The sequence below is a fragment of the Salmo salar genome, chromosome 28 (genome assembly GCF_965601325.2).
Source record: "Salmo salar chromosome 28, fSalSal1, whole genome shotgun sequence".
Lineage (NCBI taxonomy): Eukaryota > Metazoa > Chordata > Actinopteri > Salmoniformes > Salmonidae > Salmo > Salmo salar.
This window is the reverse complement of record NC_138318.1, coordinates 39,728,346-39,745,000: the sequence shown is the minus strand read 5'-3', so window position 1 is coordinate 39,745,000 and position 16,655 is coordinate 39,728,346. Positions and strand designations below refer to the sequence as shown.

The window sequence follows — 16,655 nt, the reverse complement described above, 5'->3', positions numbered from 1 at the left end:
ATGGATCCCCGTTAGTTCCTGCCAAGGCAGCAGCTACTCTTCCTGGGGTTTATTATGGATCCCCGTTAGTTCCTGTCAAGGCAGCAGCTACTCTTCCTGGGGTTTATTATGGATCCCCGTTAGTTCCTGTCAAGGCAGCAGCTACTCTTCCTGGGGTTTATTATGGATCCCCGTTAGTTCCTGCCAAGGCAGCAGCTACTCTTCCTGGGGTTTATTATGGATCCCCGTTAGTTCCTGCCAAGGCAGCAGCTACTCTTCCTGGGGTTTATTATGGATCCCCGTTAGTTCCTGCCAAGGCAGCAGCTACTCTTCCTGGGGTTTATTATGGATCCCCGTTAGTTCCTGCCAAGGCAGCAGCTACTCTTCCTGGGGTTTATTATGGATCCCCGTTAGTTCCTGCCAAGGCAGCAGCTACTCTTCCTGGGGTTTATTATGGATCCCCATTAGTTCCTGCCAAGGCAGCAGCTACTCTTCCTGGGGTTTATTATGGATCCCCATTAGTTCCTGCCAAGGCAGCAGCTACTCTTCCTGGGGTTTATTATGGATCCCCGTTAGTTCCTGCCAAGGCAGCAGCTACTCTTCCTGGGGTTTATTATGGATCCCCGTTAGTTCCTGCCAAGGCAGCAGCTACTCTTCCTGGGGTTTATTATGGATCCCCGTTAGTTCCTGCCAAGGCAGCAGCTACTCTTCCTGGGGTTTATTATGGATCCCCATTAGTTCCTGTCAAGGCAGCAGCTACTCTTCCTGGGGTTTATTATGGATCCCCATTAGTTCCTGTCCAAGGCAGCAGCTACTCTTCCTGGGGTTTATTATGGATCCCCATTAGTTCCTGCCAAGGCAGCAGCTACTCTTCCTGGGGTTTATTATGGATCCCCATTAGTTCCTGCCAAGGCACCAGCTACTCTTCCTGGGGTTTATTATGGATCCCCATTAGTTCCTGCCAAGGCAGCAGCTACTCTTCCTGGGGTTTATTATGGATCCCCATTAGTTCCTGCCAAGGCAGCAGCTACTCTTCCTGGGGGTTTATTATGGATCCCCATTAGTTCCTGTCAAGGCAGCAGGTACTCTTCCTGGGGTTTATTATGGATCCCCCATTAGTTTCTGCCAAGGCAGCAGCTACTCTTCCTGGGGTTTATTATGGATCCCCATTAGTTCCTGCCAAGGCAGCAGCTACTCTTCCTGGGGTTTATTATGGATCCCCATTAGTTCCTGCCAAGGCAGCAGCTACTCTTCCTGGGGTTTATTATGGATCCCCATTAGTTCCTGCCAAGGCAGCAGCTACTCTTCCTGGGGTTTATTATGGATCCCCATTAGTTCCTGCCAAGGCAGCAGCTACTCTTCCTGGGGTTTATTATGGATCCCCATTAGTTCCTGCCAAGGCAGCAGCTACTCTTCCTGGGGTTTATTATGGATCCCCATTAGTTCCTGCCAAGGCAGCAGCTACTCTTCCTGGGGTTTATTATGGATCCCCATTAGTTCCTGCCAAGGCAGCAGCTACTCTTCCTGGGGTTTATTATGGATCCCCATTAGTTCCTGCCAAGGCAGCAGCTACTCTTCCTGGGGTTTATTATGGATCCCCATTAGTTCCTGTCAAGGCAGCAGCTACTCTTCCTGGGGTTTATTATGGATCCCCATTAGTTCCTGTCAAGGCAGCAGCTACTCTTCCTGGTGTTTATTATGGATCCCCATTAGTTCCTGCCAAGGCAGCAGCTACTCTTCCTGGGGTTTATTATGGATCCCCATTAGTTCCTGCCAAGGCAGCAGCTACTCTTCCTGGGGTTTATTATGGATCCCCATTAGTTCCTGCCAAGGCAGCAGCTACTCTTCCTGGGGTTTATTATGGATCCCCATTAGTTCCTGCCAAGGCAGCAGCTACTCTTCCTGGGGGTTTATTATGGATCCCCATTAGTTCCTGTCAAGGCAGCAGGTACTCTTCCTGGGGTTTATTATGGATCCCCATTAGTTTCTGCCAAGGCAGCAGCTACTCTTCCTGGGGTTTATTATGGATCCCCATTAGTTCCTGCCAAGGCAGCAGCTACTCTTCCTGGGGTTTATTATGGATCCCCATTAGTTCCTGTCAAGGCAGCAGGTACTCTTCCTGGGGTTTATTATGGATCCCCCATTAGTTCCTGCCAAGGCAGCAGCTACTCTTCCTGGGGTTTATTATGGATCCCCGTTAGTTCCTGCCAAGGCAGCAGCTACTCTTCCTGGGGTTTATTATGGATCCCCGTTAGTTCCTGCCAAGGCAGCAGCTACTCTTCCTGGGGTTTATTATGGATCCCCATTAGTTCCTGCCAAGGCACCAGCTACTCTTCCTGGGGTTTATTATGGATCCCCATTAGTTCCTGCCAAGGCAGCAGCTACTCTTCCTGGGGTTTATTATGGATCCCCATTAGTTCCTGCCAAGGCAGCAGCTACTCTTCCTGGGGGTTTATTATGGATCCCCATTAGTTCCTGTCAAGGCAGCAGGTACTCTTCCTGGGGTTTATTATGGATCCCCCATTAGTTTCTGCCAAGGCAGCAGCTACTCTTCCTGGGGTTTATTATGGATCCCCATTAGTTCCTGCCAAGGCAGCAGCTACTCTTCCTGGGGTTTATTATGGATCCCCATTAGTTCCTGTCAAGGCAGCAGGTACTCTTCCTGGGGTTTATTATGGATCCCCCATTAGTTCCTGCCAAGGCAGCAGCTACTCTTCCTGGGGTTTATTATGGATCCCCGTTAGTTCCTGCCAAGGCAGCAGCTACTCTTCCTGGGGTTTATTATGGATCCCCGTTAGTTCCTGCCAAGGCAGCAGCTACTCTTCCTGGGGTTTATTATGGATCCCCGTTAGTTCCTGCCAAGGCAGAAGCTACTCTTCCTGGGGTTTATTATGGATCCCCGTTAGTTCCTGCCAAGGCAGCAGCTACTCTTCCTGGGGTTTATTATGGATCCCCATTAGTTCCTGTCAAGGCAGCAGGTACTCTTCCTGGGGTTTATTATGGATCCCCCATTAGTTCCTGCCAAGGCAGCAGCTACTCTTCCTGGGGTTTATTATGGATCCCCCATTAGTTCCTGCCAAGGCAGCAGCTACTCTTCCTGGGGTTTATTATGGATCCCCATTAGTTCCTGCCAAGGCAGCAGGTACTCTTCCTGGGGTTTATTATGGATCCCCCATTAGTTCCTGTCAAGGCAGCAGCTACTCTTCCTGGGGTTTATTATGGATCCCCCGTTAGTTCCTGCCAAGGCAGCAGCTACTCTTCCTGGGGTTTATTATGGATCCCCCGTTAGTTCCTGCCAAGGCAGCAGCTACTCTTCCTGGGGTTTATTATGGATCCCCATTAGTTCCTGCCAAGGCAGCAGCTACTCTTCCTGAGGATTTATTATGGATCCCCCATTAGTTCCTGCCAAGGCAGCAGCTACTCTTCCTGGGGTTTATTATGGATCCCCCATTAGTTACTGCCAAGGCAGCAGCTACTCTTCCTGGGGTTTATTATGTATCCCCCATTAGTTCCTGCCAAGGCAGCAGCTACTCTTCCTAGGGTTTATTATGGATCCCCATTAGTTCCTGTCAAGGCAGCAGCTACTCTTCCTGGGGTTTATTATGGATCCCCCATTAGTTCCTGCCAAGGCAACAGCTACTCTTCCTAGGGTTTATTATGGATCCCCATTAGTTCCTGCCAAGGCAGCAGCTACTCTTCCTGGTGTCCAGCAAAATGAAGGCAGTTTATATAAATTCACAGATTCCGCAACATATTATGTGTGTTTCCTCAGACCACTAGTCTGCTACCACATATCTACAACACAAAATACATGTGTCCGTGTGTGTAGAATGCCTATGTTATCTCTTTTGGCTCAGCGTATCATAAGGCCTCATGCATCTCTGTGTTCAGTTAGTGTAGTTACACAAAATGCAACTATTTATTATCTCCAAGTACACCAGAGAGGTGAAGTGTGTTGTTTTACAGGGTCAGCCGTAGTAGTACAGCGACCCTGAACCAAAGTAAGGTTAGTGACCTACTCAAGGGCACATTGACATTGACTTTTCACCTTGTCAGCTCAGGTATTCGAACCAGCAACCTTTCGGATAGCGGTTCACCGCTCTAAACGCTAGGCTACCTGCCGTCGTAGTGTATACCAGCTTGGGACATCCATCCTAGGGAACCTCCATAGCCCAGAAACCTTCACTGTCTATCGGGCTGGACAGTCAGTCACCCCCCCCCCCCCCCCCCCACACCGCCATGTGCAGTCACTGGGTAATAGCATGTTTAATGTGACCGAAATTTCATGTCACTCTCTATCTCTCCTCAATTCATCTCTGTCCTCTTCTCTCTCTCTCTAAAAGAGTATTTTCAGTTTTTCCTCTGGATTTAATAAAATGTGGAATAACTTTACTGATTTCTTCAAATAATTAATCTCTTGGTGAGTTATATGTATTTTTTTCAATTGAGGAGGAAGTGCATGTCTCTCTTATATTAATCTCTCTCTCTCTCCCTCTGCTCATCTCCCACTACTTTCTCCCCTCTCCCCCCTCTCTCTACTCTCTCTCTCTCTCTATTCTCTCTCTCCTCTCAACTTTCTTTCTCTCTCCTCTCTACTTTCTCTCTCTCTCTCTCTCTACTTTCTCTCCTCTCCCCCCTCTCTCTCTCTCCACTCTCTCTCTCCTCTCTACTTTCTCTCTCTCTCTACTCTCTCTTCTCTACTTTCTCTCCTCTCCCCAATTTCTCTCTCTCTCTACTTTCTCCTCTACTTTCTCTCTCTCCTCTCTACTATCTCTCTCCTCTCTTTATCTCTCCTATCTGTGGCCTGAGAGAGAGGGATGATTGCCTGCAACCTCCCCTCTCCTTCCACCCTCCTCCCCTGTTCCCCTGGGGATGCAAACATCTCTGACTGGTAGGGCAAGTGGAGGGAGGGAGAGAGGGAGATGAAGGGCTCATCTCTCCTCTCATCTATCCCCTCTCCTCTCACCTGTCCCCCTCTCCTCTCACCTGTCCCCCTCTCCTCTCACCTGTCCCCCTCTCCTCTCACCTGTCCCCTCTCCTCCTACCTGTCTCCTCTCACAATGTCTACCTCTTCTATCGTGTGTGTGTGTGTGTGTGGCCCCTGTCCTCTCGTTGTGCGTTTCATTTGGGCTTAAATGGGCAATGCCAAGCCAGCCGGACTGGAAAATATTTTTGGTATCTCCGATTTGTTCTGGCAACTCTCACAGAAACTTAATTGGGAGGAAGCATGTTTGAAATGGATTTTACATTTGTATCACAAGCCATTTTTTTGTGTAGAGTACATGATACAGACTTCATCTAATCATTATACTGTCAGACCCTATGATGTGTAGAGTACATGATACATGATACATGATCTAGTTCGACTCCTCACAGTGTTCTAACATATGTTCTATTACTACATTCTGGCTGGTGGCGTGTGGCTGGTGGCGTGTGGCTGGTGGCGTGTGGCTGGTGGCGTGTGGCTGGTGACTGGTGGCTGGTGGCGTGTGGCTGGTGGCTGGTGGCGTGTGTCTGGTGGCGTGTGTCTGGTGGCGTGTGTCTGGTGGCGTGTGTCTGGTGGCGTGTGTCTGGTGGCTGGTGTCTGGTGGCGTGTGTCTGGTGACGTGTGGCTGGTGGCGTGTGGCTGGTGGCGTGTGGCTGGTGGCATGTGGCTGGTGGTGGCGTGTGGCGTGTGTCTGGTGGCGTGTGTCTGGTGGCGTGTGTCTGGTGGCGTGTGTCTGGTGACGTGTGGCTGGTGGCGTGTGGCTGGTGGCGTGTGGCTGGTGGCATGTGGCTGGTGGCTGGTGGTGTGTGTCTGGTGGCATGTGGCTGGTGGCGTGGGCGGGGATGTGTGGCTGGTGGCGTGTGGCTGGTGGCTGGTGGCGTGTGGCTGGTCATATCTTGAAACAACCCTTTCTGATTATTTATTCAAATGTTTAAATATATTGTTTTATTTATTGGATTCCCAAACTGGGGTATGCGCAATGCCGCCAAATAAAAAATGTGATTCACATTAAAAAAAAAAATTCACCTGAGTCGCCTCGTTTCACTGCCAAAAATAAAGTTAAACCATCTATTGTTCAGCAAAATAACAACACAATGTGAAATACAGGTAGCTTAGTCAAATAACTAACATCCAATCACATTAAGCGTTACTCTCTCGCGGGAAACCTTCAGTCTTGCACAGATGTTTAGAAACGAAACATGACAATTTGAAAGATAAGCCACGGGAGATTTTGGAGCGAGAATAAAGACGACGTTCGAGTAGTAAGACGTATAAAAGCAACAGATACCATTAATAAGAAGGAGCTAGAAGAGTCTTATATGGTGAGCTACTGAGTGGCGAGGACAGGCAAGCCCCATACTATTGTGGAGGACTTCATTCTTCCTGCTGCCGTGGATACGGCTGGGACAATTCTGGGGGAAAAGGCCCAAAAAACTATACAGACAATGTCTTCATCAAACAACACTGTTTCACGATGCATCAGTGACATGGCAGGAGATTTTTTGAAACAATTACTGCTTCGCATACAAGCCAGTGAATTATATGCGTTACAGCTGGATGAGTCAACAGACGTGGCGGGCCTGGCACAGCTCCTGGTATATGTCCGTTACGTTTATGGGGGGTCAATTAAGGAAGACATCCTCTTCTGCAAACCACTGGAAACCAGGACAACATGAGAGGATATTTTTAAAGTACTGGACAGCTTTGTGACATCAAATGGACTTTGGTGGTCAAGATGTGTTGGTATGTACTGATGGCGCAAAAGCAGTTGCTCCCGATGCCACTTGGGTCCACTGCAGCATCCACCGAGAGGCTGTTGCTGCCAAGGGAATGCCTGACAGCTTGAAAAGACGTTTTGGACACTACAGAGAAAATGGTTAACTTTGTTAAAGCAAAAGGCCCCTGAACTCTCGTGTATTTTCTGCATTATGCAATGATATGGTCAGCGACCATGTAACGCTTTAACAACATACAGAAGTGCGCTGGTTATCAAGGGGCAAAGTATTGACATGTTTTTATAAATTGAGAGATGAGTTTAAAGTTTTCTTTACTGACCATCATTTTCACTTGTCTGACCGCTTGCATCGATGACGAGTTTCTCACACCGACTGTCGGGGGCTAGCCTGAATGATCTGAATCTAGGATTACAGAGACTCTCTGCAACTATATTCAATGTGCGGGACAAAATTGAGGCTATGATTAAGAAGTTGGAGCTCTTCTCTGTCTGCATTAACAAGGACAACACACAGGTCTTTCCATCATTGTATGATTTTTTTGTGTGCAAATGAACTCAAGCTTACGGACAATGTCAGATATGATATAGCGAAGCACCTGAGGTGAGTTGGGTGCGCAATTACGCAGGTACTTTCCCGAAACGGTTGACACAAACAACTGGATTCGTTATCCCTTTCATGTCCTGCCTCCAGTCCACTTACCGATATCTGAACAAGAGAGCCTCATCGAAATTGCAACAAGCGGTTCTGTGAAAATTGAATTTAATCAGAAGCCACTGCCAGATTTCTGAATAGGGCTGCACTCAGAGTGTCCTGCCTTGGCAAATCGCGCTGTTAAGACACTGATGCCCTTTGCAACCACGTACCTATGTGAGAGTGGATTCTCGGTCCTCACGAGCATGAAAACTAAATACAGGCACAGACTGTGTGTGGAAAATGATTTAAGACTGAGACTTTCTCCAATACAAACCAACATTGCAGAGTTATGTGCATCCTTTCAAGCACACCCTTCTCATTAACCTGTGGTGAGTTATTCACAATTTTGATGAACAAATAAGGTTTTATATGTAAGATGGTGAAATAAAGAGCAAAATTGTTGATTTATTATTTGTGCCCTGATCCTATAAGAGCTCTTTGTCATTTCCCATGAGCCGGGTTGTGACAAAAACTCACACTCAATCTTATGTTTAATACATGTATCATATAGTGTGTGTGTGTGTGTGTGGCAGGCTTACAATGATGGCAGAAAACAACATTTGAGAGTGTGCTGACCTTGGTGCTAGAGGAGGTACGCAGCTGGAGGTTGAATGTTTGAAGGGGTACGGGGACTATAAAATGTTTGGGAAACACTGCTTTAGACAATATACTCTTTTAAATGGGTAAACAATTCCGGAGTGGGCTCGTTTACCATCTGTCCACCACTGGTTTCAGTCTTCAGTCATTTTAACAGGGCAGGACTGACATTCACTGACAATGTGACACATTGGTAATAGCATTTTGTCCATTCCACTGCCCCTCTGTTTCTCCAAGCTGTGTTATGTCTCCTGTACTGGTGTACTGGACCCTGTTTGAGCTAGGAACACACACACACACACACACACACACACACACACACACACACACACACACACAGACACACAGACACACACACACACACACACACACACACACACACACGGGTCATTCTAGTGAAACTGACATTTTACCCAAAACATTGTAATTTTTCATGAAAATTTCCTCTTTGAGACTACAATATTTAAATCTATTTCATAATTATTATAATTTATTTTCCTCACAATATTCTCATTATTGCAACAATAATAAACAAATATTTTTCTAATAAAAATAATAATAACTTTGCTCTCCTAATGTAAAGGCGTGAGTTAAACATAACACGGAAAATAAAAAATATATCAGATTAAATCTGACTTTTTCCCAATTTGAGCTTTTTTTTGTTGTTGCAGTTTTGGTAATGACAAGGCCAAGTGGTGTTAAAGGTGATGTTTGACAAGATGAAGCTCACTCTGAAGGCATTGAAGAGAATAGATTCACTTAGCTTCTACTGCTCCTCTTAGATGATGCATCATGGGAGAATAAAATTTAATTGAAAAAACCGATTGGAATTTTTACAGGATCTTAAAAAAGTGATCTGGTAATAGGGACACATTGTTTGTTTGTAGGTAATACTATATATTATAGTTTCATATTAACTTCAACTAGTATACCATTTGTATGATTTATGAACAAACTACAGCAACATATATCTTTGTTTTATTTTAAAAAGGTACGTTTTTCTAAAGTAAAATTGTATAAAATAACCTGAGAATTTAATCCGGATGCATTTCGGATAATCTACACACAATACCCCAAAACGACAAAGCAAAAACAGATTTTTAGAAATGTTTGCACATTCATATAAAAAAAAAAAATGAAATATGACATTTACATAAGTATTCAGACCCTTTACTCAGTGTTTTGTTGAAGCACCTTTGGCAGCGATTACAGCCTTGAGTCTTCTTGGGTATGACGCTACAAGCTTGGCACACCTGTTTTTGGGGAGTTTCTCCCATTCTTCTCTGCAGATCCTCTCAAGCTCTGTCAGGTTGGATGGGGAGTGTCGCTGCACAGCTATTTTCAGGTCTCTCCAGAGATGTTTGATCGGTTTCAAGTCCGTGCTCTGCCTGGGCCACTGAAGGACATTCAGAGACTTGTCCCGAAGCCTCTCCTGCATTGTCTTGTCTGTGTGCTTAGGATCGTTGGAAGGAGCGCTCAGGACTTCATCAAGGATCTCTCTGTACTTTGCTCCATTTATCTTTCCTGACTAGTCTCCAAGTCCCTGCCGCTGAAAAACATCCCCACAGTATGATGCTGCCACCACCATGCTTCACCGTAGGGATGGTGCCAGGTTTCCTCCAGACGTGACGCTTGGCATTCAAGCCAAAGACTTCAATCTTGGTTTCATCAGACCAGAGAATCTTGTTTCTCATGGTCTGTGAGTCTTTATGTGCCTTTTGGCAAACTCCAAGCGGGCTGTCAGGTACCTTTTACTGAGGAGGGGCTTCCATCTGGCCACTCCAGCTTCCCTGTAATTAAAACCCAGGTGATACACAGGTTAGATGAGTTTGTTAGTCACATGCACATGGTCGCAAATTCTTATGCTCTGAAGGCCAAAAAAAGAAGAGTGAAGGAGACATTAATACACGAAAAAATAAATAAAAAAAAAACGCATCAAATGAAATGAAATGTATGAATTCACTACTGTAAGTTGCTCTGGATAAGAGCGTCTGCTAAATGACTAAAATGTAAAATGTTATATATTTACAAATGTATCAATGATAAATGTCCATGGGGGGGGGCAGGGTAAACTTTGGTTGGGGGGGGTTAGAATATATCTAGTGGGAGCAGCATAGGGTGGGGAGAGGGTTAGGATGTCTGGGGTGGGGAGAGGGGTAGGACGTCTGGGGTGGGGAGAGGGGTAGGATGTCTGGGGTGGGGAGAGGGGTAGGACGTCTGGGGTGGGGAGAGGGGTAGGACGTCTGGACATGAGGGGATCAGGTAGCTGCCTAGTGGCAGTTCAGCAGCTTGATGGTCCGGGGGTAGAAGCAATTGGGCAGTCTGACAGTTGTTGCCATGATACAACTATACAGTCTGTGTCTGTGTGATGGAAGCAGGGAGAACAGGCTGTGTCTGAGTGATGGAAGCAGGGGGAACAGGCTGTGTCTGAGTGATGGAAGCAGGGGGAACAGGCTGTGTCTGAGTGATGGAAGCAGGGGGAACAGGCTGTGTCTGAGTGATGGAAGCAGGAAGAACAGGCTGTGTCTGAGTGATGGAAGCAGGGAGAACAGGCTGTGTCTGAGTGATGGAAGCTGGGAAAACAGGCTGTGTCTGAGTGATGGAAGCAGGGAGAACAGGCTGTGTCTGAGTGATGGAAGCAGGGAGAACAGGCTGTGTCTGAGTGATGGAAGCTGGGAAAACAGGCTGTGTCTGAGTGATGGAAGCAGGGGGAACAGGCTCTGTCTGAGTGATGGAAGCAGGGAGAACAGGCTGTGTCTGAGTGATGGAAGCTGGGAAAACAGGCTGTGTCTGAGTGATGGAAGCAGGGGGAACAGGCTGTGTCTGAGTGATGGAAGCAGGGAGAACAGGCTGTGTCTGTGTGATGGAAGCTGGGAAAACAGGCTGTGTCTGAGTGATGGAAGCAGGGGGAACAGGCTGTGTCTGAATGATGGAAGCAGGGGGAACAGGCTGTGTCTGAGTGATGGAAGCTGGGAAAACAGGCTGTGTCTGAGTGATGGAAGCAGGGAGAACAGGCTGTGTCTGAGTGATGGAAGCGGGGAGAACAGGCTGTGTCTGTGTCTGAGTGATGGAAGCAGGGAGAACAGGCTGTGTCTGAGTGATGGAAGCAGGGTGAACAGGCTGTGTCTGAGTGATGGAAGCGGGGAGAACAGGCTGTGTCTGAGTGATGGAAGCAGGGAGAACAGGCTGTGTCTGAGTGATGGAAGCGGGGAGAACAGGCTGTAAGCTGAGTGATGGAAGCAGGGGGAACAGGCTGTGTCTGAGTGATGGAAGCAGGGGGAACAGGCTGTGTCTGAGTGATGGAAGCAGGGTGAACAGGCTGTGTCTGAGTGATGGAAGCAGGGAGAACAGGCTGTGTCTGAGTGATGGAAGCAGGGAGAACAGGCTGTGTCTGAGTGATGGAAGCTGGGAGAACAGGCTGTGTCTGAGTGATGGAAGCTGGGAAAACAGGCTGTGTCTGAGTGATGGAAGCAGGGGGAACAGGCTGTGTCTGAGTGATGGAAGCAGGAAGAACAGGCTGTGTCTGTGTCTGAGTGATGGAAGCGGGGAGAACAGGCTGTGTCTGAGTGATGGAAGCAGGGAGAACAGGCTGTGTCTGAGTGATGGAAGCGGGGAGAACAGGCTGTGTCTGTGTCTGAGTGATGGAAGCAGGGGGAACAGGCTGTGTCTGAGTGATGGAAGCGGGGAGAACAGGCTGTGTCTGTGTCTGAGTGATGGAAGCAGGGAGAACAGGCTGTGTCTGAGTGATGGAAGCAGGGAGAACAGGCTGTGTCTGAGTGATGGAAGCAGGGGGAACAGGCTGTGTCTGAGTGATGGAAGCTGGGAAAACAGGCTGTGTCTGAGTGATGGAAGCAGGGAGAACAGGCTGTGTCTGAGTGATGGAAGCAGGGAAAACAGGCTGTGTCTGAGTGATGGAAGCTGGGAAAACAGGCTGTGTCTGAGTGATGGAAGCAGGGAGAACAGGCTGTGTCTGAGTGATGGAAGCAGGGAGAACAGGCTGTGTCTGTGTCTGAGTGATGGAAGCAGGGAGAACAGGCTGTGTCTGAGTGATGGAAGCAGGGAGAACAGGCTGTGTCTGAGTGATGGAAGCGGGGAGAACAGGCTGTGTCTGAGTGATGGAAGCAGGGAGAACAGGCTGTGTCTGAGTGATGGAAGCAGGAAGAACAGGCTGTGTCTGAGTGATGGAAGCAGGGAGAACAGGCTGTGTCTGAGTGATGGAAGCAGGGAGAACAGGCTGTGTCTGAGTGATGGAAGCAGGGAGAACAGGCTGTGTCTGAGTGATGGAAGCAGGGAGAACAGGCTGTGTCTGTGTCTGAGTGATGGAAGCGGGGAGAACAGGCTGTGTCTGAGTGATGGAAGCTGGGAGAACAGGCTGTGTCTGAGTGATGGAAGCAGGGAGAACAGGCTGTGTCTGAGTGATGGAAGCAGGGAGAACAGGCTGTGTCTGTGTCTGAGTGATGGAAGCAGGGAGAACAGGCTGTGTCTGAGTGATGGAAGCGGGGAGAACAGGCTGTGTCTGAGTGATGGAAGCAGGGTGAACAGGCTGTGTCTGAGTGATGGAAGCAGGGAGAACAGGCTGTGTCTTGGGTAACAGCTCCTTGATGATGATCTTGGCTAGCGTTTTGCTAGCGTTTTGCGCCGAGTTTGCTAGCGTTTTGCTAGTGTTTTGCTAGCATTGGCTCATACTGTAGCGTTAGCACATGGCATCATAAATAAATCAATCAAGCGGTACCGGAGCGGCTGGTCTAGGTCCAAGAGGCTTCTAAACAGCTTCTACCCCCAAGCCATAAGAGATCTAATCAAATGGCTACCCAGACTATTTGCATCCACCCCCCCCCCCACGCTGCTGCTACTCTCTGTTTATTATCTATGCATAGTCACTTTAATAACTCTACCTACATGTATATATTACCTCAATTACCTTGACCAACCGGTGAACCCCACATTGACTCTGTGCCGGTACCCCCCTGTATATAGCCTCGCTATTGTTATTTTGCTGCTCTTTAATTACTTGTTACTTTTATTTGTAACTTTATAAAATATATATATTTTCTTAACTGCATTGTTGCTTAAGAGCTTGTAAGTAAGCATTTCACTGTAAGGTGAACCTGTAACCTGTTGTATTTGGCGCGTGTGACAAATACAATTAGAAGTGACCAGTGATTCCATGTCTATAGGGAATGCATTCATTTTACATCATCTGTATCCTTTTAGGTTGCTGCAGTTCAGTGTTGTGCCACTGTAACTTTGCCCATTTGAGAGGGCTGTAAGAAAATACAAATGATCACCAAAGATACGGGACAAAAGGCAGGAATGCAGGTGGTGAAGGGTTAATATAGCTCCGTACCTGTTTCAGTAGAGACATATGAAGAGTAGGAATATGAAAATAAATAGTTAAACTGTAAACCGGCTAAAAAAAAGCTAGATTTTTGTTAAAATGTAATTATATAATTCAAATACTGAGGTTATATTGTATGCTAAAAAAAAATAGGGAAATTATATTATTTTGCACTAAGAGAATTGCTCAGAGAAAGCGATTTTTAGTTTAACAAGTAATAACTTTCTTTTCCTCAGAAGGTAGGGGTCAAAATGATTGACACCCCTAAAGTTTATTTTTTTAATAAAGTACTCAAAAAGTTTAGTATTTGGTCCCATATTCCCGAGCACGCAATGACTTCATTAAGCTTGTGACTCCACGAACTTGTTTCATGCGTTTTCTGTTAGTTTGCTAGCAGCTCAGAGAGAGAGATTAGATTAGATGTCTGTGTAATGTTTGAGGTGTACTAATTGATATCTGCATGGAAAAGGTTTATCTTTAGAAGGAAGGAAGTAACAGCTGGATGCATTCCGGTACATAGCACACCCACACATAAGGCAGGTTCTGATGGTTCTGTCGGTTCTGTCGGTTCTGTCACTGTTCTGATGGTTCTGATGGTTCTGTCGCTTCTGATGGTTCTGTCACTGTTCTGACGGTTCTGTCACGGTTCTGTCGGTTCTGTCACTGTTCTGTCGGTTCTGTCACTGTTCTGATGGTTCTGTCACTGTTCTGATGGTTCTGTCACTGTTCTGATGGTTCTGTCGGTTCTGTCACTGTTCTGCTGGTTCTGTCACTGTTCTGACGGTTCTGTCGGTTCTGTCACTGTTCTGTCGGTTCTGTCACTGTTCTGACGGTTCTGTCGGTTCTGTCACTGTTCTGACGGTTCTGTCGGTTCTGTCACCGTTCTCACTGTTGTTCTCTCCCTCATCAGGACCAGCCTGTCAGGAGAGCACATGTCCTGCGATCATCCTCCCGCTCTGCACTGTTCACCCAGCCTCCCACCAGCCTCTCAACCACCCTCTCCGCCCAGGTTAGTACTGCTGTGTGTGGGTGTGTGTGGTGTGTTTCTAAGAGTGATGGGGTGGGTTGTGTGTTTCTAAGAGGGACGGGGTGGGTTGTGTGTTTCTAAGAGTGACAGGGTGGGTTGTGTGTTTCTAAGAGGGACGGGGTGGGTTGTGTGTTTCTAAGAGAGATGGGGTGGGTTGTGTGTTTCTAAGAGTGATGGGGTGGGTTGTGTGTTTCTAAGAGTGATGGGGTGGGTTGTGGGTTTCTAGGAGTGATGGGGTGGGTTGTGTGTTTCTAAGAGGGATGGGGTGGGTTGTGTGTTTCTAAGAGGGATGGGGTGGGTTGTGTGTTTCTACGAGGGATGGGATGGGTTGTGGGTTTCTAAGAGGGACGGGGTGGGTTGTGTGTTTCTAAGAGTGATGGGGTGGGTTGTGTGTTTCTAAGAGGGACGGGGTGGGTTGTGTGTTTCTAAGAGTGACAGGGTGGGTTGTGTGTTTCTAAGAGGGACGGGGTGGGTTGTGTGTTTCTAAGAGAGATGGGGTGGGTTGTGTGTTTCTAAGAGGGATGGGGTGGGTTGTGTGTTTCTAAGAGTGATGGGGTGTGTTGTGTGTTTCTAAGAGTGATGGGGTGGGTTGTGTGTTTCTAAGAGTGATGGGGTGGGTTGTGTGTTTCTAAGAGGGATGGGGTGGGTTGTGTGTTTCTAAGAGGGATGGGGTGTGTTGTGTGTTTCTAAGAGTGATGGGGTGGGTTGTGTGTTTCTAAGAGTGATGGGGTGGGTTGTGGGTTTCTAGGAGTGATGGGGTGGGTTGTGTGTTTCTAAGAGGGATGGGGTGGGTTGTGTGTTTCTAAGAGCGATGGGGTGGGTTGTGTGTTTCTAAGAGGGATGGGGTGGGTTGTGTGTTCCAAAGAATGATTGGGTGGGTTTCTAAGAGGGATGGGGTGGGTTGTGTGTTTCTAAGAGGGATGGGGTGGGTTGTGTGTTTCTAAGAGTGATGGGGTGGGTTGTGTGTTTCTAAGAGGGATGGGGTGGGTTGTGCGTTTCTAAGAAGGATGGGGTGGGTTGTGTGTTTCTAAGAGGGATGGGGTGGGTTGTGTGTTTCTAAGAGGAACTGGGTGGGTTGTGTGTTTCTAAGAGGGACGGGGTGGGTTGTGGGTTTCTAAGAGGGACGGGGTGGGTTGTGTGTTTCTAAGAGTGATGGGGTGGGTTGTGTGTTTCTAAGAGGGATGGGGTGGGCACCAATACGGATTAACTCTTAAACTGAGTTAAATTTAAAGTTGTATCTAAAAATCTTGTTCCACCAAACTTTAAACCTAGTTTTAAATGAATCCTAGTTAAATTGAATCCTTCATCTAAACCAAGTTTACGTTTGACTTAAAACCAAGATCAAATCTTGTTGTAAAATCAAATGTAAATGTGGTTTAGGAATTCAATCTAATCTGCTACTGGAGGAGGTTAAAGTTCATCAGATGTCAGTGTATGTGCTTTATTTTCAGTGTGATTTTAACAATTTCAGCTCTTTGTGGCTTATCGTGTAAAACTCAACTAGCCAGCTAACTTATTTGACCAAAAATTCAATGAATTGCGTAATTTAGATGAGGTGAAAACTATCTTTGCCGGCTAGCACTGACCATTGCTGGATAGAATGAGAACATATTGCTATGGTGATTCCATTAGGACACGTGTAACTAACCATACACTAGTGATTTAACCTTTTTAGATTAAAAGATTTTAAAAAAATCAAGTGGGGCAACACATCTATGATTTAAAAAAAAAATCCTAAACCTAGATTTTACAGTCTAGATTAGGTCTAATCTAAAATTAATTTAAACCAGGGATTCCCAAAAAAATGTTGACCATTTTCGTATCTGAAAATTATTACGAGCCCAACCATGTGGAAATGTAATTGACAGTCAATGTGTTATTTGTTTTATTTGGTGCTATTACAGTCAATTAAAATACATTCTAACAGTATTTCTGATTTGTCTTCTCAACTCACCATCACATATTTTGTTAATGTGTGGCTATGACAGTCAATTGCGAAATTTCTAGTCAGACTATTATCTCCCCACCGCTAATGAGATGAGGGTGCTTGATGCATGTCGCGTCAGCGCTTCTCAAAGGGAGCGTGGTCGACCTCATCTCTGCTTTCACATCCAACCTGGATGGATATTTTGGTTTTAATAATGCAGACGAGAGCACTGAATCCAGCTTCACACAGATATGAGCTGGTCGAAGGGTACCGTGGAGTTTTTATGCTGCTTTCAAGACAACTTGGAACTCTGGAAAAATCCGTGGTGAAATCATGACGTCAGTGATCTCAGGTCAGAAAGTCTACGCTCT

At 46.7% G+C, this 16,655-nt stretch overlaps 1 protein-coding gene across 1 annotated transcript in view; it reads left to right on the top strand.

Moving 5' to 3' along the window:
• The window catches only part of LOC106589949 (calcium uniporter protein, mitochondrial), a 152,177-nt gene that overhangs the window by 40,371 nt on the left and 95,151 nt on the right, over positions 1-16,655 (top strand). The window contains exon 2 of the mRNA XM_045710038.2: positions 14,241-14,339. Coding sequence (XP_045565994.2) covers positions 14,241-14,339 — 99 coding nt within the window. The remainder of the gene's footprint in view (positions 1-14,240; positions 14,340-16,655) is intronic.